The sequence below is a fragment of the Varroa jacobsoni genome, unplaced genomic scaffold (genome assembly GCF_002532875.2).
Source record: "Varroa jacobsoni isolate VJ856 unplaced genomic scaffold, vjacob_1.0 scaffold_1415, whole genome shotgun sequence".
Taxonomy (NCBI): domain Eukaryota; kingdom Metazoa; phylum Arthropoda; class Arachnida; order Mesostigmata; family Varroidae; genus Varroa; species Varroa jacobsoni.
Genome location: NW_019214317.1, coordinates 83,068 through 103,507, shown reverse-complemented (window position 1 = coordinate 103,507; position 20,440 = coordinate 83,068). Strand labels below are relative to the sequence as shown.

At 45.2% G+C, this 20,440-nt stretch overlaps 2 protein-coding genes across 4 annotated transcripts in view; both read right to left on the bottom strand.

Moving 5' to 3' along the window:
- Positions 1-1,854, bottom strand: part of LOC111269800 (adult-specific rigid cuticular protein 15.7) — a 13,397-nt gene extending 11,543 nt beyond the window's left edge. Inside the window, exons 1-2 of the mRNA XM_022849639.2 lie at positions 1,756-1,854; positions 1,503-1,673 (exon numbers count right to left, since the gene is read on the bottom strand). Of these exons, the coding sequence (XP_022705374.2) occupies positions 1,503-1,538 (36 nt within the window). The 5' untranslated portion in view covers positions 1,539-1,673; positions 1,756-1,854. The remainder of the gene's footprint in view (positions 1-1,502; positions 1,674-1,755) is intronic.
- A 2,052-nt stretch (positions 1,855-3,906) lies between these two features.
- The window catches only part of LOC111269796 (E3 ubiquitin-protein ligase RNF220), a 79,535-nt gene continuing 63,001 nt past the window's right edge, over positions 3,907-20,440 (bottom strand). For 2 of the 3 annotated variants that reach the window (XM_022849634.2, XM_022849636.2), the window contains exons 4-11: positions 18,485-18,559; positions 17,315-17,357; positions 15,097-15,144; positions 12,064-12,128; positions 10,524-10,569; positions 9,998-10,082; positions 4,488-4,584; positions 3,907-4,072 (exon numbers count right to left, since the gene is read on the bottom strand). In XM_022849634.2, the coding sequence (XP_022705369.1) occupies positions 4,001-4,072; positions 4,488-4,584; positions 9,998-10,082; positions 10,524-10,569; positions 12,064-12,128; positions 15,097-15,144; positions 17,315-17,357; positions 18,485-18,559 (531 nt within the window). In that variant the 3' untranslated portion in view covers positions 3,907-4,000. The remainder of the gene's footprint in view (positions 4,073-4,487; positions 4,585-9,997; positions 10,083-10,523; positions 10,570-12,063; positions 12,129-15,096; positions 15,145-17,314; positions 17,358-18,484; positions 18,560-20,440) is intronic. The other variant, XM_022849635.2, reaches the window with a different exon arrangement.

The following is a 20,440-nucleotide window of genomic DNA, read 5'->3' as shown; positions in this document are numbered from 1 at the left end:
ATTTTTTTTTTTAATATTTTTTTTTCACTTATGTATAAGTGTTCGCATTTTTCTCGGTCAATGACAAACGTAACGCTGTACACGAATTCTAGCAACAGATTTATCCATTATATACCGGCGGGCAATGCCCACGACCTTCCATAACCCTTTGACCCGTGAGTCATTACGCCTTGCCGGAAGTATTCGGGTTTGGCTTTGAAGGATTCGTCCAACCACCTTTTGAAATCGTCTTTATTTTCAAATAAACTGTTACAAATTGCATTTGGCGATGATCAGAGAGCGTAGTAATCCATCGCCACCGGGTCTAGAGAACGTGGTAAGCGCAAATAATCCGCTCGTTTGACCTCTAGCTATTTAACAGTCCTTACCATGTATGGTCTGACGCATTGTCTTTCCTATCTATCAGATCTTTTCTATTTGATTACCTCATTCAATCAAATCATATATCGAGACTTGTTGTAAATGGTTTTTGTGAGTAAAATACCTCCAGCTCCATCAATTCGCCACGACTGCAGGTCACCTTCTCGACTGATTCACAAGTAGAGCGCAAAATAACTTTTCAATGGCACAAAGTATGATGGATTTATAATGTGTTAGAAGTTGTCCAGTTGTTATTTACGACTGTGTCTTTGTAAAATTAAGATTGGTTCAATGATTTCCTCATCGTTGGATTTGGATTGCGGCCATTACCGTCACTGCTTACTGATTACAGTCACTGCTTTGTTGTCGGCAGCTGGCGTCAGTAAAAAGTAAAAGTGACTCATAATTAATATTATAAATGGAGACATCGTTTTAGGCTCAGCGGTAACAATTTCGAAAAGAGTGTACCTATAAAGTAGAAATTTATCGTATGAAATCAGCATCCAACTAAGTGCCGGTATCAAACAATTAAGCTTCGATTAATGCCAATACATACACAATTGACAGCAGACGAGTCATAACAAGGGTCTGCTTCGAGTATCTGTATAAGTGTGTTGAAAAAGAAAAAAAATAGACCTTTTTTTTTGTCTGTTAGTAGCTATTTTTGCAGAGTAAATTAAAATTAGCATTGCTAAACTCTCCAGTCGCATGTTTTAGCGTGTTCTATACTATTTGCTTGATCTGTACGCATCTATTGTACTAGGCTTTTAGGTTGCTAGGTAACGTTGTTTAGTACCAGGATCATTCAAGATATCGCTATTGTTGAGAAACAAATACCTACAACTTCTCCGTCGATTAGTGGTTATCGTGCTGTACGTGTCTAATGCAAAGGAACGTCTCTGTTCGCCTGCGGACTTTCCCTACTGGTTTCGTCACTTGTGGCAAACACCTTTGTTTTTGCCGTTTTTTTCGTTGCTATTGTTGCTAGTATTATTTTCTTCGTCAGCTACAGCCCCAGAACGAAGATTGCCTGCACGTAATGACTTACGTCTTGTTTCTTGCGTCTAGACCATAGCAGTTGGCACTAGTAGTGATCATTATCATTTCTAGCGCTGATAGAGCCATTAGTGTTAAGCGCGTACCTTTGTGAAAGTAACGCTGCTGGAATTGTAGGCCATCAATTAGTAACATAGCTTTCTGACTTCAAAAGCGATCCCGATTCTACCATGGCCGCTACATCGTGGGCCCATCAGCATTCCTGTTGCTCTTGATCAGCTGTTGTATCCGCATATGCAATGCTGAGAACAAAAATCCTTAAAAAAAATTGAACAAAATTGAGAAGAAGAAAAAAAAGAAGAATCAAACGTAATAAATTAGATAGATAGAAACACTTACCTATTTGCTCTTTGCATCATCCCCAGTTTTACAGAGCCAACATCACTCTCTTTATGAAAATGGCTGTAGTATATAGAAGCTGCTATTTACTAAGCATCTGCTTTAAACAGCTGAGGGTTTCTATTCCTTCCTTTTCATATGGTTCCGTCCAACAATGGCGAAGGCCAGCATCACATGCTCGGCACCGGTCCGTAATAATATTAACTAGCATACTGTAATAAATACTAACTAGTCGGCCCCTAAAAAATTCTTAGGGCAGTCTTAATAATAATAACAACAGCTGTGTCTTATAGATAAGAAAAAAGGAAATTAGTTTTTTTCTTCTCTATATGTGTCTAGTGTTCAAATTAGCGCGGCTTGATAAACACGCCAATTGCCGTCACGGTTAGATAGCAGTGCTTGGGGATGTTAATCAGTAAGTTGAGATAATAACTTTGAGAGTCCTTAATATGGCAGTAAATAACGGTTCGCATGGCAGTTACGTCAAAGAACATAGGAAACTTTTAATTAAATACTGGGTACATTTACGTAGTCCGTAAAGAAATGGTTTAATATGTAATAGAAATTTTAGGCATATAGCTGTAAAAAAAATTCGGAGCGCGTCTCTTGTGCGTACTGTTATGCAAGGGAAGATCTGTACAAGTTCCACATGACACAGCCGCTAAAGGTGTTCAATGAAGCTAATGAAAATGCTACGCAGTCTCCATTAAGGGCTTAGTTTTATTTTATCTCCTCATACATTATTAATATTACGTAGTTATTGCACCAGACTCAGTTGTTGTTGTTGTTGTTCTTGTTGTTGTTATTTACAGAGATGTTGGACACCGGCAAGGCAATGCTACACTAACAAAATTCATCGAGAAGACCGTTCCAACACGGACAGACCGTCCAGGAGGGGCTTCACTAGAGATGTTACCTGTCATTTGATTTCTCATTAAACATCAACATCGTCTGTTGCAGATTCGCAACTCTGAATTCTAGTTAGTAGATTCATCATTTTTTATAATTTAGGTTATGTTCATCGCACTATGCCTTTTCCATAACTAGTTTTTCCACATGCCTCTCGCCTGCCGTACATACAGAGCTATATATACAGGATGAGTTTTCAGGAAATCTCATATATCCCTTCTGATAACTTTGTTTTTGCTTATTTTGTAATGTCATATTGTCCCCTCAGTATCGGTGAGTGCTGTTAATAGTATTTATCATTTAATTATTAATTTTATAATAATAATAATAAATATTATTGTTATTATTATTATTATCAGCATCATCATGTCCATGCAGTCAATCAACTAATAAATAAGAATGTCGATATTCAAAGCACCCAGATGTATCAGTGAGTCTCAATTGTGCTGAAGACTTTACCAAGTTGCCAACAGGCCCAACCCTTTTTTCGTGCGCCGTGACCTCATTTACTTCTAAACTATTATAATCATTGGTTCTGAACAAGCTAACAACAACCGTAACAGCCGTCAGAACAACGAAACGTCGGCGACTAAATTCTATCGGGTCGTTTCCTGGCAACAAAAGTCGCGTGACAATCTTCTTTCGCTATTTACCTCTCGACTGTTACTTTTTTTTCTTCTATTTCAGCCACGATCTTCTCTCCTTATCTTCCACCAGCCACCTTTGACCTTAATCCTTGATTATATGACACTGTTTTGGGCTCTTACGACTCGTATTTATTTGTCTATACGCGAGCTGTGCTCACTATCACTGGATTTTGTACAAGCGACTATATATTCCCATTCGAGCTCGTCGATGAGCCCGAACCTCATCATGAAGATATGCGGCGTACGGAAGAGATCGTATCAAAGCGACTGCGGAGTGGGGTAAAAATTGCCGCAAATAGTATTTTTTTGCGGTGACTCCATGCGACATCTTCATAGGCTTCGGCCGATAGTGGGATCCCAATCACCGCATCTGCGTGCTACTTTACTTGAATGTTAGAGCACGGACTTGGCGATATTTCCCTTTGACGGCTCCGTCTCTCCAGCAGACGGGTGTGTATCTAACCAGTAATGAGTGCTGGATCAGTTGCAGTAACTCATCACGACAAAACGCATCGGTCCCCAACAAGTCATTGCTTCACAACGCAGCATATCAGCGAACCCGCTAACATGTACGCTTCTTTGACGCAGAGAATAAACGCCATTTTAAGCTACTTATAACGAACTGCTTCGTCCAATAGCAGTTTCTGTTCCTGTAGAAGTTATCGTAGTAGCAGTAAAACCCATCCTCCTCAGAGGTGAATGGGTCGAAGCTCTTGGGTCGATGCAGGTGCGTCACACTGCGGACAGCATTGCTTCGTCGCCTGTGGAACATAACGAGCGAGAGGAACATTCGACGGAAAGGGAGAAGTTAGGCATGAGTTCACTCTGGGGATGCAGAGGCAATTGGGAGAGGGTCTGCCAGACGAAAGTAAAACCAAGACTTTTTACTGAGCGCATTGAACCTCAGACTGGCAGTGTGGCGGATTGTAAAGAGGAAAGAGCTCGGATAGCTCAAAGTCTTTGCGTCGTAGCATATGCAAGAGAATATAGAAATTTCAGTATACGTTACGCCTATACATAGTCGGGCGTTATGATTTGATGTACGGATGCAATTTTTGGAAAGTAAGTTGATTGATTGCTATGGTTGTAATGCAGTAGACCATTAGTAATGTCAGCAGGTTCTATGTGACACACTTACTACTAAAATGATAACTACTAAAAGACAAAAGAACTTACCAAGCTTTGGTTCCAGCAAGCCTCGCAGAGCACATGCCAACAAGAGGTTGATACCAAGGGTTTGTCATACGGCTTCTCACAGACGGTGCAGTGAACACTACAAAACCAAAACAGACACAGATGTATATTAATGATGCCAGTGAAAATGTTGTTGAAGACATAACTTATCGTTTAACGTAAAGAAATCGTTTTACCTCGTCCCGGTTACTTCGATAAAAAGTACAAAATAATTTAAGAGCATACGAGTAATTAAAATCATCAGTTCGTCCATTGAACCCTTCGGGTCATCGTCTAAGCGAAAAGGAAGGGAACCAGCATGTCCATTGAGAAAATCACACATCCGCAAGAAAGCTAACCTTGAACTTCGGTCGATTCAGGCTTCTAGCAAGGTTTAAAATGTAAACTGTCACTTTCTTGTACCGATGGCATCAACTCTCTGTGACGAGATGAATACAAACAGACCGAGCGAGCTGGACTTCCGGACGGATAGAAAAGAACCAACTCCAATTTCAAAATGGATAGCACTTCCTAATTTAAAGGGGAGCAAAAATCACTACCCCCACTAGAATCTCTCGATGACACCATCGATCACCAGCTACCAGAGAGACAAAGCCGATTTCAATTCAAATCATCCTGGCCAGCGAATCTGACAAGACATCTTAATTCGGTAAAGCTCGCTTTGGATATTATTTTAAGACAGGATACGACTATACACTAGAATACGAGAATTTCAGCTAAGTTAATACTATTACGATTGACACCCCGCGTTGAAAATATTGCCGATAAATTATAAAAAAAAAACACACACACATTTTACCAGTATCGGTATGTCCACGGAAGCTTCACCTTTAGTTGTTTGAATGATTTGCCGTTATTCAATAGAAAATAAAATATGCGAAGCTGGAACGAGCACAGTCGCACACGGCGAAATCTGTTCACATGTATACTACTGTTTAAAGGAAATGGTGGGAGTAATAAGCTAGCAACCTGGGCGCGCAACGAAACCCATCGGGCAACATCGTTGATTTCTACCTGCAAATTACGTTGCAAGGACTTTGTAAACCATATTGGTCGTACGATCACAATAATAACAATGGGTCTTTTTTGCACCGTATGATACGGGTACCCAAGTAAATTATTCGATTGGATCCTATGACAAAGCACACTGCAGCTGTATTTTCATAATTTTCGTTGTTAGATCAAGCGGACACTTGAGATAGGTCCTAAGATCAGCTCCTAGGCCAGGGTAGACTGACCGAAACACTTACGGAGCTCACTGCCTATACTCCATAGTATGAGGCACCTACTGGGTTGCGTGTGTGGAAAACGAGAACTTTGAATTTCCTATGGTCCACAGCTAGGCTACGGGTTTAGGCATACCCCGCACTATAGTTAGTGTTACTAAATTCTTGTCTTCAACTTACCCCGAAGGACTCAACATCCACCATCCCGGAGGCCATCACAACGACAACTAACCGATCTACGAACTAAGGGGATGTTGCCAGATTGAAAGCAACGTCAAATGTTAAGGACTCACAACGCATTCGCTACGTTTCTCAGCTAGCTGTCGTCTAACTGTTAGTGTGCAGAAGGCACTGGCTACGTTAGACTGATCCGGCGTTTGCCAACTCCTACACTCGTACCCACCCGCAGGACCGCACATATAATCGAGCACCCATCGCAAGACCTAGATTAGCAAAGTGTAAGGAGAAATGTGGTGGCTAGGCGAAAGGAAATCAAAAAAAATATATATATATATATATATATAGTCACCGGACATAGGGCAACTGACCGCGACCAAATCGTTCCTGGTCGTTTCCTGCACTTTGAGGGATAAGTGCGCTTTTTTTTCTCCGGTTGCACTAGAAGACAGGAGATGGACGAAATCATAAGCTCAAGATTTTGAGGGCAACAAACCTCCGTAGCTTGGTTTTTCCGTTCTATGACCCAAAGCCTCTCCGGGTTTGCTAAGTGGCCAGACCTACAGAAGAGAAATGGGGGTTTATGTGCCACTACTAACCAACAATCCCTCTAGACGCGCAGCATAAGTGGGACATATTTGTGAGATTTTTATTTGCGCATCATTCGGCCATTTCCACACGCCAGTGCGAAAGTGAGCCAACCAGTTCGTCGCCAGCAGAGGAATCCCAGGGGTTCAAATAGGATCAACTGAAATCTGTTCCTGCTGCCCTTGCAACCCCTCTTCCGCAGCGGATTTTGAAGCTTTAAAAAAAGAATCTTACCTCTGGCACATTTTTGGCCCACAGGAGTCGCTGGGTAATGTCCACATTCAGTTCGGAGGCACCGGTCACACTTTCGAACTACTTTTAACGGCCACCCCCCTCCCCAAGTCCACACTTCCGAAATAGCCCCTGTTTGTGTCTGTAAGAGAAATGGTGTGCGTTCCTCTCTATTGTTTTTACAGCCACTACAAATTGATGATGTCGAGCATTGAGGATTCAAACATCAGACTCAAAAGGAGTAAACCAGAGGGAGATAAAGCTTAAGGTTGCAACAAAGCACGAACGAGTCACATGACGCAATTCTACGGGAATGACGAAGGTGCGACCACGAAGTGTCATAATCTCTCACAAATACGAAAGCGATCGTAATAAATAATTTAGATACGTACAAATAACCACAAAGATGTGTATCACCAGCAACGGATAGCTATTGAACAAGATCGTCTTGCTTAAACTCTTGGCTACAGTTGTACTCAGTTTTACTCTCGTTTTCACTATACTGCCCGGCTTTTTCTCCTCCTGTCTACGCTGGTGCTATTGCTGTTTTTGAGAAAGTGGCACAACATAAGCCGAGAACAGGGAAGATGGATGCTAGTCGTAAAGATGAATGCCCTCGGCTCTTGTGCGACGCCTGAGTGTACGCGTGGTTGGATGACTGAGAACTCTCCCATCTTGGACATCTCTCTCATCGACGCCTGAGGCAAAATCTCGGGGCGAATTCGAGAGTGCAGCCGAGAGCGTACAAGCGTCACCTGGAACATGACAGAACTGAAAGGACGACGACGACCAGCAAGAATAGTGGCTAGGATAGATTTGTCTGCCTCGCGGGTCGACTTCGCGATTTCTCTCGAATGGAACGGATCAACCGGGGACGAAGTGTTCCTTTCGTAGGGCCACACCGAATCGGCTGTCGAGTCTCGTGACGCGGGGGCGGATATCAGGAAAAGCGGCGGCCACAAGGAGGAAAGCTCCAGGCAACAAACGAAACCCGGGCAACGAAAATATTCTTCATGCTGTTGCATTTCTTTATCTTGTTTCTGTTGTTGTGGACGTCGTAGTTGTTGTTGTCTTTTTTCGTGTTACTCTGTTGTTGATACCGTGGTGTTGTTGTGATGCTCGCCGCCTTGTTTGTGCTGAGAGTTTCTCGGAACTCAAAGATTAGATCTTTCACGCTCAGTCTGAATTGGGCAGCTTTTCGTCCAGTAAGCGTGCTAGCTAGCATCTTCTCATTGGCTTGGCAACATATAACATTCACGCTTTTATCTGTAGGGAGCACCTCACGAGAAGTTGGTCGAATTTGAGAAGGGGTAAAAAGGTACTAGTATGACAACTTGGGATGGCAGCGCATCACCACCAATGTCAACGGCATAAGAACGACCGAAAAATAAAAAAATGAAATGTATGACATGTTCTTATTTGATCCATTGTGCAAGGCGTTACGCAAGATCAAAAGTGCCCAACTGAAAGTGAAGGTGGGCCTTCGAAACATTCACAGGATGCATGTTGAGCAACCCGAGCTGTCTAGAGAAACTAGCAGAAAGTATTGTGCCTCTCTTAGCTTTGGCTAAATAGGACGATGAAGGAAGCTGAATACGTACAGTAGAGCAAACTGAGAACTATAAGCGGCGATATTTTTAGATTTCAGCACTTTTTTCTACAATATGACGATGGATTTCAGGCGGAAGCATATGCCATCTTGCGATCACTTCAACAGCTCTGAACAGGACTGCAATGGCTTCAAATGAATTTACAACAAATTGTCGGTTACGATGCAATCCAGCGGTATCATCATGGAGATTTCTGTCCTCTGTGAGCTTGATGTCGCTGGAACGCGATGGGCCGCACTTGCCCTGTCCGCGGTCATTGAGATGAGTTAGTTAACAAGATAGCTGGTTCCAGAAACACGTTTTGCTCGTTTGCCATACGTTCGGTACTTCCGTCTGAAACAATTAAGCTACTTGTTTCTAAGAGCGCAACCTACTTCTACGATGTACTAGACTGATTCAACGATTTTCCGCTGAAACTTTCAACTAACTGGCTATCCAGAGAGCGAATACAAAGATAAGCTACGCCATCAATTGGATGAACTGATCGGCGAAATATTCTCCTGGCCGTTTCATCAAACAAACACAACTACGTTCTCTTTTTCGAGAACGCTACGGGAGAGCCACACCCGCGACGTAGCGCGTGTGCAGATTTAGTGCTGTTCTGTACAGGATTTTTGCTTGATCGACACTTGCACCCCCTTCGACAGCGAAAAGAACCTCTACATCAATAACCTCCGCGGACCTAGCCAATTAGAAGGCACGATGGAGACAGGTCGATTCTATATAGAAAAAAGAAGAAGCCGAAGAAAAAGAGATCCGATGAGCGAAATGGATCACCAAGACAAGACGCGGACCGCTTATTGATGTAGGCGACGCCTACACTATACGCGTCTGCTGTGTACATACAACAGCGTAGTCCAATTCCGCTATACGAGCTAGTGCTACTACTTCTAATCTTAGTGATGGCCACCGTTGCTTCACGTGCTCTACCCATGCATGGTCCCTGCATTCATTACGCTAGAGTGCTTTGCACCTGGAATTTAGTGAACGATTCGTATTCAAGACGATGCAATAACTCAGCCGTGGAACGAGTTGGCTGGGGCAGATAGCAATAAATACCAGTCATCACTGCTTCCTGCCTTGTTGGCTTTTTATTGGGGCGAACCAGGGGGGCAAAAGGAGGTCAATATGCATAGCAAGAAGCAACAAGGTGAGTTTCCCTTTGAGTAATTATTCACTGTGGAATTTCAGTGTAGGCAATAGGAATCAAACAAGGTACGCATAAAAGTATGTAATAACCTATAATCCATCGGCAGCGTACCATTTGCTACATATGTCATAACCTACTGGAATTCTCGGAGACAAAAACAATTAAAGCTATTTGTGGCATGTATTTGTGGCTGCAGGAGTTGCTGAAAGCGTCTTGGCTCAAAACTTGGTATTACTATTCTTTAGACTGCACATTATAGCGCGTATAGTTCACCTGTAAAAAAAACGTCTCTTGTACGAAGCCGAAACGGTCTTCCCATATAGATATACCAGCGATGCAAGCTGCACGCTATGCGATTACGGTATGCTGGCTTTCCGCTGGTCAACACTTAAACAATACAATATTTGATTTTGTACTAATAAATGCTCGATAAATCTAAAGCTCACAACAGTAAAGCAAAATCTCGATTAAGATTAGCAGGAATTGTCTATTATATGATAGAGTACTTACGCTGAATCTGTAACTGCCGCCGGCGACTTCGGGCTATTTGGATGATCTGCCGATGAGGGCCGTGGCTCTGAGGGACTTTGTACTCCTGCAAGTATCATGTAATAAAATGCCGGACATGCCAATAAACAACGAAGAGCCAATTAGTTCGATACGAGCTCGGTTTAGCGAGTCGGTTAGAGTGGTATGCTACCTGATTATGGCGACAAAAAAAATATCACAAGACTGGAGAGCCGTTGCACAAGTTCCAACTCGTTGCGCTCAATATTGAGCTCGGTTGTTTGGGCTCCCGGCATACCAGGAAAGAGGCTTTTGTTGAAGTCTGGGGGTGGTGGTCGCCGAGGGCACTCGGGGGTGAAAAAAGCGAATCAGCAAGACAGCATGCCTCGGAACATCGGAGGAATGTCTTCGGACCAAGTTTGAGATGCCCATGAAAAATAGCAAGTAGGTAACGTGTAGGTACCCGTTGGCGGTAAGGCCCTGGTCTCAGTCGGCTTTAAAAGCTTAGTGTCATACAAGTTAAACTTACCATCAAGCTGTTTCGACCGTCTGTCCTGGGCGCTGGGCTGCTCCTGCTAAGAGACATAACACGTGCAAACACACGGAATAGGATGACATCGTTAACAAAGAATGTTACCAGATCACATGTCACTCGGAAGAAAACTCTAGCAAAAAATACACTTTTATCTTTCGGCTAAGAGTCTTTATAGCACGTTACATCGTTCAAGGGTTTCGGTGGCCAGAAACGTCACATGCTACCATCTTGGCCACCGACTGACTTTGACATCCTCTGAATGTCTTTTCAGATTTGACCCTACGCTTGATTCTTTTTGTCATCAGCCGGTCAAAGAAATGGAAACAAAGACAACCAACTTAGCTGAATACAACCTGTTTCGAAAAATCGACTCCGCATGAAACGCTTTCGAGGACAACTACGAAAACACTTCCTGACATCGAGGTAGAGTCGCCAACGAAAACTAGCAGAAGCCAACAGCATCACCGTCAGCAACTGGCAACGGGCTTTAACGCAAAGGGCGGATAGATCGCAATGGGGGAAGACAACAAAATGGAACCGACAATCACCATCGCAGTCGTCGGCAGCCGAGGGGGGGTTAAGGGGAGCCGCACGATGTCAGCATCAAGTGAAGCGCAAAATTAAAAAGCACCCGCAGACGTTGCCAGCTGCCCACCGTGGCTCCCGCCGTAGAATCGGTGATTGACATGAGGTAACAGTAACATGCTTGGAAAAAAGGCAACGGCGCACGGGTTGGTAGTGGTGGAAAGTCAAAAGATAGTTGTACGATCCCTTAGTTTAGCCCTCCCCAGAACCTCCTAATAGAATTGTCTATTGTGCACCTCGCCGGGTTTCGTTGTAACGCCCCTATATCTTTGTCCGACCGCCGTGAGAATAAGTTGTCGTGTGTTGAATCTTACGACACAATCGACTGCGATCTGATCTCTGAACTCGGCTTTTCTTCACTAACACTCGCAGTCACAACTGACAGAGCGAGAGCTTCTTTTTTCGATCCGCCGTAGTCAAGGAAGTGCACACGCATCGAAACGAAAACCCTCAATTTATAAGAAAGGTGAACATTGCATACAAAACGAATTTTGCGAGCGGTTGGCCGCCACTTCGCGCAGCGATAACGTCGCTGGTTGGTAAAAGCTAAGTTCTAGTTAAAGGAGAGATTTTCGTAAGTTAAAAGGCAGAAGCAACAATTTGTATAAGCAGAAAAACAAGCCAGTTCGATCCCCAATTTTTATCGTCACACTATGTGATCTCGTTATCGTTACGCACGAGCTCGTGCCCTACTCATTAAACGACAGTACTAATAATAATAATGTCATGGAATATACGTAGCTTGCCAAGTTGCGTGAAGCTGAATGTTGCCAGACACGACGATACTGAAGTATCATAGAGCCCGTAACGAGGATGATGATAATCTTTGAATTGGTTAAGCATAGTACATAGCTGTGAACAAGGACAGAGTTCATGGCTAAATCCTATTCTCTCGAGGTCCACTCCTGCATGCATGAATATGTCAGGCGAACGATATCATGTCACTCACCTTGAGGTCAAGCGGGGAACTGGTAATCTCCTCGGACTTGCGTTTTCGCGCTGCCAAAGAGAAGGCTGTAGTTGGAATCGGACGAGTAAGTGAGGAAAAAGACATGGAAAGAAAAAAAGACAAAAATGTTAGACACCTACGAACTCCGAATCGATAAGACTACTTATGGGTTATCTAGCGCTGGTCCACACAGCGGTGTCCATCGTAGCCGTTGAAGATTTTTCTAAGGGGGTAAGCAAAGGCAGTCTCGTCGTTAATCGAGTTTGGCAATCGGTGCCAGGAGTTTCTTGGATGGGTTGCTTACTATCCGCATTTCTCCATCTTTGGTGGAGGGAGACCCTATATTATCGCGGTATCGGTTAGGACGCTTTAGATGTCTCGAGACCGAAGAGATAGGTACTGCTTGGTGGCGGTGGGTGGACACCTCATTCAGGATTAAGCTGCTGCTTGTCTCTGGCCAGAGCTAAGGGTTAGCCTCCCCAACCGTGCGTTTCTTGACTGGCTTGCCAAACCAAACGCTGTTAGGAAGAGGCTTTGCAGAGACGGTTAAGATGAAATCGTTTACTGGAAGGCGATACACGCAGCCGAGTTCTCCAGTATCTGTATCCCTTTCTCCACTACCTAGAGCCTTCCTCGTTTATTCCCCCTCTGCGTTTAGACTCAATGTGTCTGTATGTTTTTTACGGGGGGTGACAAATAGCGGATTTAGTGATGCCAGGTTAGCTACGCAGAGCCGAAGCGATATTGCACGCCCATACCGGCCGCGTTGGGCGACTTCGGTTTATCTGACTGTTTCTGTACGAGCGACCTGGGCTGTGTAAGAGGCCATAGGAGGACACCTATCTCCTGTGCTTAAAGAAGCAGCGGCACCAACGATGGTCCCCGAATGCATCCCCGAATAACAGTTGCTGCCAGTGCTGCAGGATTGTTTCATACATACATATACATACGCAGTGTATGGCTCTGGGCACGTCGATCTCGCGGCCACTTCAGCGGTCAGTTCGCTCAGGGTGGCCACAAGCGTCTTTTTTTTCGACGAATAGACGTCAGCAAGGCATTGCGAGAATAAAAACACGAAGTTGTCTCGGCGCCTGCAACCCGTAAATACTGCAACTACTGTTGCTACTCCTGCGAGTCTTCCAACATTTGCAGGCTTACTATTGCAGTGGTAATCTGGCGCAGAATGAGGTGACAAGGTTGCTACTAGCAGTGGAGCCAAACGCTAGTGTCACTCATCGTTCGAGTCGAGGTGACTCACATTGCAAGTAAGTCGATCCTTTCTGCCCCACAAGATCTGTATGCTCTGGACGCCCCCATTGGTCCCCTGTCTTGCTTAGTATTCGTTCTTACATGTACGAGCTCCTCGCGAGTTCTCCATTGACTTCATTCCCCGTTGCGTGGTTTGAGACGATTCGGTTAGAGTCGGATAGGGTCGAGGTGAGCCGTTTGTCTATACTTGCTCCTAGCGCCCGCTGCAGTGCTGTGGTCGTTGAAACCAATCCGTAGACGAGGAGTCAAGTGCTCTTTCGCTGAGAGTCCTTGGCTACTTGGCGCAACGCCTGGGACATCGACAGATGCTTGAATAACAGCTAAGCGACGAACCCCCGGCCGAGGCGGTGAAGCCAGTGCGAAAAGGCCCGTCGACAGGCTTAATGCTGGTTGAACTGCTTCTCCTGAGTGTCTTTTTCCAGTGAGGCACTGAAGAGCTGTAGTTGTTCGCGGAGCCGCGACTTCGGGTAAGCGTCGCGCCGACTATCACTCAACTCTTCACTTGCTTCACTCTAAAGTGCTTAAATTGAATTATATCCCATTTGAGTCAATACAATACCGGCCGAGACTTAACTCATCTCGAAACGATGATATCTTTGAGATGTCTGCCGACCAGCGTTTTGCGTATCCGATGGACTCGTTGCCTATCTTATCCCCACCTCTTCTATATGCCAACAGCCCCGATTTTGCTTTCCGCTTTCAACACCCCGTTCATGAGGTGGGGGGTGGCGAAATCATCGTCGACTGGGCATGCACATACGTATCAATGTATGAATTCGTCTGAGGCACTCGCCCATTGGCTCACATTTTTTATTAACTAAATTTCGGCTCTTCATGCTTCCCATTAGAACTTTAGACTCTTTTTCACCGAGGCCACTTTCGAGTGGTGTTCTTCTTCATCGAATAATAGCAACGGCAAACGGCTTCAAGAGTTTACCGATTGCCCCGCACAAAAACCGATTGAATAACAATGTTCATCTTCCGCACGAATTTGTGTATTCCAGCTATTTGCTAGGCTAGTATTATACATCGATTCACTATACAAGAGTAACATGTGGTGCCAATGGTTGGCCAGTTTGCTGAGGCCTCGACCGTATATGATTCTGCCTGCGAGTGCCAAGTCAGTTGGGCGTCATCGTGATCGGAGAAATTTAGAAACCTTCTCCGACCCTGGCACAAAATCCAGCTGAGTATGCAAGTCAGGTCTCAGTCAGTGTTCGTGAACAGAAGCTGCCAAGAACGGGCGGTCTGGGAGAGTATATTGCCACAGAACAGAATACTAATGGGAGGAACTTGGGGAGCAACTGGCTAAGAATGGGTCGCGGGATTGGATCCGCTGGAGTAATTCGGCCGGAAGTAGAACACTGTTGGTATTAATGGCAGTGAAACACTGACTGCGGATCAGAACAACTCGTAGGTAACCAGTACTGCCTCTCAGCCGACTATTGGCTGCGATATAACCTGTGCCACCTAACCGGCGCGTTTGACTTCAGTTCCTGAGACGATGGACAAAATCAGCAAGGAACGACAGCGCTTTACTGGGTATAATTTTTGAGTTACAACTCATGCCCATTCATTTCACACGCGAAAGGAACTACCCGCAAAAAGAGACCTCTTTCCGTTAGGATATATACAGGTTTTGGCTACAAATGTAGATTTTTTTTTACTTTGATAGGTAACTAGCCACAACATAATATACACGCAACATAGTCGTACAAAGGACAAACAATGTGATGTTCTCTAAATATTGGTTAATTCACTTACCGTAATGTCTATCCCACGGGTTGTTTTCCTCGTCCTTGCTTATTTTAGCTGAAACGGCCAGAAGACTAGGATAAGTTTAATAGAATAAAGTAATCTGATTCAGAGTTTGTTAGTGCGTACGATTAGCTCGGTTGTATAGCAAAGCCAGGCGACCCTTACTCATCACCTTGCCAAAATGCGTGCAACTAGATTTGTTAACTAGAGTAGCCCCACTAATTCCGCTTGCCGCCTTTCGGTAGCGGGCCCATCGCAAAATGACCCTGAACACTCAGTTTTCAGACAGGACACTCAACCTTACCACTGACACAGGCGTGCAGATACACGCTCGCGCATTTGGCTAATTGAGTTTTTAAGGACATCATTTAGAACGAGACTGAACGACCCCAAGAAGACGCTGAGTTCAAAGTTTGCCAACGACATGAACGCACTCTACAACCACTTGCGTACCACCAGTGGTAAGGCCTACACTTCGAAGGCAGTGCGGCGAAACGCAACTCTAAAGTTCAGCAACTATATCACTAAGCGCAGGAGTTCCAGGAAGATAACGGGCACATTACCGAAGGACGCCATCTAGTATCGATCAATAAATGTGCTCGGAGTGCTCACAACGAACGTTATTTGCCCTTTTATGCGGGGCCTAAAGAGTGCTAGGGTATTAGGAGAATTCTTGATTCAAAAATTCTGCGCACGACGTATCCATTCTTGCGACGGTGTGCATGTTTCGCCGGCAAGATCAAGCTGATGCATTACGATCAGTCGATAGGAAAAGCTACTCCTTTCGGCTGTCTCAATCGTCTCGACCGCACTGAAGTCGTCAGCGTCGGCGTCGGAAAGTCGTGACGCGTCTGGCCTGACTAAAGCAAGTGTCATGAGTGTTTCAACGCACACGCCAAAACATCAATCTGGTCTCAGTCAGTCTCTTCTAGGGTCGACCCCCAGTTCCTCGTCGGCTCACAATCAAACCACAATCTGCGCCCCCTTGCCGAGATCCTATGCACATCTCGCTGAAACATACTCCGTTCGGCCGCCTAAGCCGAGACGGACGAAGGCATCCGCTAAGAGTAAACTCATCAGAAATCGTATGGGTCTAACGCTTCTTCTCTGCGCAAGCCCGTCCAACCCAACCGCTAACTCAGCCCCAAACAGTCGCGAGAGGAGCTCGGGAAGTCTTGAGAAAAATTGACACTTGACTGTGGCCGAAACGCCTGCCACGGCGACACTTGGCAGAAAAGGCCATCTACCGAGTGCGGAGTTCTTGTCCTGCCGGAGTCCTGCTTCCGTTATGGTCGCCGTGTTGTAGAGGAAGTTAGGGGTAGCGGCAGGACGGCTTGGGTCAGTGAAATAGGACGAAGCCGGGCATGCACTCCCGTCTGCAAAACTTTGTAGCCCGGCCGCCCAGGAGTAGTCGGTGTTCAGCGAACTCCATTAGCGCACACAGCCCATCCAGGCGCAAGGGTCGACGAACAGTATGCGACTGGGGCGCTGGGTTCGTCTGACGGAATATAGCAGTGGTAGAAATAGCAAAAGGTCGTGAGGATCATACACAGTTTCACTTTGCTACTGTTACATACACATACGTACAAGTACACATATATGCCGGTATATACAAAGCAGAGACATGAAGGACTCACACACACGCAAAAGACATAGATACGTGACTAAAAGAGTCTACTCGAATCGGCTAAACCAACCAGGTGATCGTTGCCGGCCGTTTTTGGCCTTTGTTGCTAGTCGCTTCCAGTCGGTAGAACCGCCAGCAAGAGCAGCACTATCCTCCAAGAATAAAAATCTCCTCCAGCTACTTGATCTCACATCCACTTGCGTTCCATCCACTCGACAACGTGTCTATAAGTGCTTTTTTAAAGTGTGTGATGAGTGTTCTCCACGGGCAAAGGACGGAGCGCCGGGAGTTTTCAGCGAATCGCCGCTATCTCACCTATAAGGCCTGCGGCCCTCATAGCCTCTCGAGTCCTGTTGTTCGAGAATCGGTCCGAAGTGGTTTTAAAACAACAGACATCCTCGTACGTTCATCTGCACACGGCCGTTGTTTGCGATTGTCCATCCAATAGAAATTGGGTCCAGACTGAGTGACCTGTTTTAGATGACTTGAGATCGCTACGACACACATGCACAGATACAGATCACGGCATGCAATGAATATATATATATATAAAGAGAGAGAGAGAGAAGCAATTGCAAACACATGAAGGACACTTACCGTTGAGGCGATGGTGTCTATTTCCGCGCACCTTGAGGAACGTCTGAAGCGACAGCAAAAAGAAAAACGTTGTCACAGTATAGGTGAGAGAACAGAAAAGTGCCATCTATCGCTGTACACATATGTTGGTGCTTAAAACTGTATTGTATAGAGTGAGTTATAGTGTGTCTCGCAGAACAACAGTCACACAAAGGTAGAATCCGGTCAGGGGTTTTCACCCCAATTGTTTCCCTGCTATCGGCTATCCAACGGTTTTCGTTTAACAAGTTGGCATCCAACTCGCTATTGGTCCAGGATACCCTCCGCAGTAATGGCGTGCCCATCTGCTTAGCCGTATCGCAGCAAAATTGAACTTGAAGACCGTCAACACTTGTCAAAATTGAAACGATTTAGTTACACAACCCTTGTCAAGGAGCCAATCGCAGACAATGAACGGATACAAGAGACTGTTATTTTCCCGCAAGCTGCCTACGGCTAACGCTCCGTCTGGACGCTCTGCTAAACGAGAAAGCAACATGGAAACAAGAAGCCGAAAAGAAGAGCTTCACGAAAAGCGTGACGAACGCAAGGATACGGATGCACGGATTGGTGGAAGAACAACGGCAGCCGGGTTAGACACGAGGATCGTGTGGACTGAGTCGGGATAGCAAAGATTTAATACAATTTCGTTCCCCATTCCTCCCGCGTTTTGTCACCATCCTTCTAATATTTCGCAGTAGCCCATGCCCCCTGTCCCGGCCTACAGCTCAGGCTTGCTGGCAGGTCCACTGATCCTTTGAGCGACACGTACCAATTCGCCAAGAGACGCTCAAGCGTGATGCGTCGTAGCCAACAATCGCCCATGTAAGTACAGAGAACTTGCCTTCTAGTACAAAAACAATCTAGTCGAAGACGAGGGCTAGGGAATGGATATCTGGGACTATGTTTTTTTCGTAGAGATCTGAGATCCGCTGGGGCTCCAAACTATCTACATAGAAAGTGGAAAAGCAAAGAGAAGTAAAAAAAGAAAATAAAAAGCCCACTAGCCCAGTGCCCAACTGTAGCTAACATCGCGAGGCTGGTATAGTAAAAGGAGACAGGCGTAAAAAGAAGAGGTAGCATTGACTGAAAAGAAATCAACGAGTACAGAATTGCACAAAACCCCTACAAGCAGTGCCCGTTGCTATTTACCTCCCAGCGGGAAAGTGGCGACCGCTTTTCCTGGCCGAAAGGAAGACGACAAATCCGATCCAAATGCTGGTCCGTCTGAAAGTGTATCGAATACAGTATGATTTAGTTTTGCGTTAATGCATATATATATATATATATATATAGCCGACTTATATAACTAAGAAAAATCATATGGAAACAAGCTCCCGAAGTACAATGCAGACCAACATCCGAAAGTCTACTACACGCTCTATAGGAATTTCCAAACCAAAAAGAATACTTCTGTTGTGCAAAGGCTTGCACTAGAAATCGCTTTGGGAGAGTACGCATCACTGCCATTAGGTAAAGAGGCGTATTGTGATTTGATGAAACTATAAAGCTCATATCATTGCTAGACCAACGGAAAAAAGGATTTCAACAAGACACCTAAACTAGATGAGTTTATCTTCAGTTGAATAAACAAATCGGATGGATCAGTATTAACGTACGAGTTCGTTTCTTCAGGCGGTTTTTGGGATGTTAATTCTTTATACACACTCACACATAGCATTTGCTGCTGTTAGAGATTACGGCGTCGACCAGGAAGGACTAAATTTGTCTGAATTGGATATATATATATATATATATATATATATATATGTGCTGTACTCTTAGAAACATTTAGTATCTACTGGTGAAGTTCGCCTTCGGAGTCTCTAAAAAGGAGCATCTGTCTGTTCTCCCTGTCCCTGTCGGTCCTGTCGCTTTGCGAGAGAATCGCTGGAATGAGATAATCCTCACAAACTGTTTTGTGCGCTCTTTTCTGCTTTTAGCCGCTCGTTCTACCCGCTGACGGGAGCGAACTCCGGGGAACTTTACGCATCGTTTGGGATTGTGCGATGGAGTGTACGTGTACCTATCTCCTGGCTCGGTACTCGTGTGCGACCTGAGAGTTGGTCTATGTTCGGCGTGGAGACAAAGTCTGGCTGTTCGCCGGATCGGGTCTGATGTCGGGTCTGGGCTTCGCCACCGAAAGCATCGAGTCCTTGGCAGTCATCTTGCACAGTGATGATGCGGCAGTATTATGTCGAACTGGTTTTTTTCTGACGACTTTGCTACTGCTCCCGCATCCAATGTGGCCCTTCAGCGACGAGTACGAGCCAGCAAATCACAAACCAATGAGAAATAAACCAGATCCGATTCTAGAACCGCTCTAGCGTTCGGGTTAGATCAGCGAAGGTCTTCTTCGCGCTGCTCGACGAAAAAGCAGAAGCAACCACAGTACCCAATCCTAGCGACGGCGACAAACGATCGCCCATCATTGCATAGCTGGCTTCCAAAGCTATATCGTGACGCAAATCTTCCTTTGTATCTATACAGGCTCGAAGTACAGAGTGTATACAGCGTACAATAGTAACCCGTGTATGAATAGATGTGTAGTCGCTAGCAAAGGTGAGTTATCCGTTTCGACTTGTTCCGCTCTTGGCTCGTCTTCGCTATGGTCGTCGTCGTCGACGACGACGACGACGACAGGGTGATTCCCGTCGAGTGGCGACAGCAGCCTAATCTCCTCAGTCAATCAAAGCTGAATCGAAACTAAATAAACATTTTTGATCCGATTTTATTCTTGAATCGGAGTCGTCCGCGGGGCCTATCACTAGTAGTAGTCGCAGAAGCAGCTCATGTCATCGAGATATCATCTCGTTGTCCCATAAGCAAGCGAATTTGTAGTAGGCGACAAGCGACAGCCAGACTGAGCTGTCCTAGAGTCCCCCAGTAGCAGCGGCAGATGGTTGGCAAAGGTGAAGTTAGAGTGAGAGAACGGGAAGGTTTGCAAGACTCGCCAACAGGACTACGTTGGTGTTGCTGAATCTATTTAGGTCCCCACCACTTTGTCCTGGTTTATGTTACATCCAATAGAGAAAAATGAGCGTCTTGTGCATTGCGGTAACATCAAGTTATGATGATATTAGTACTGTTCTCCGAGTATTGCAATGG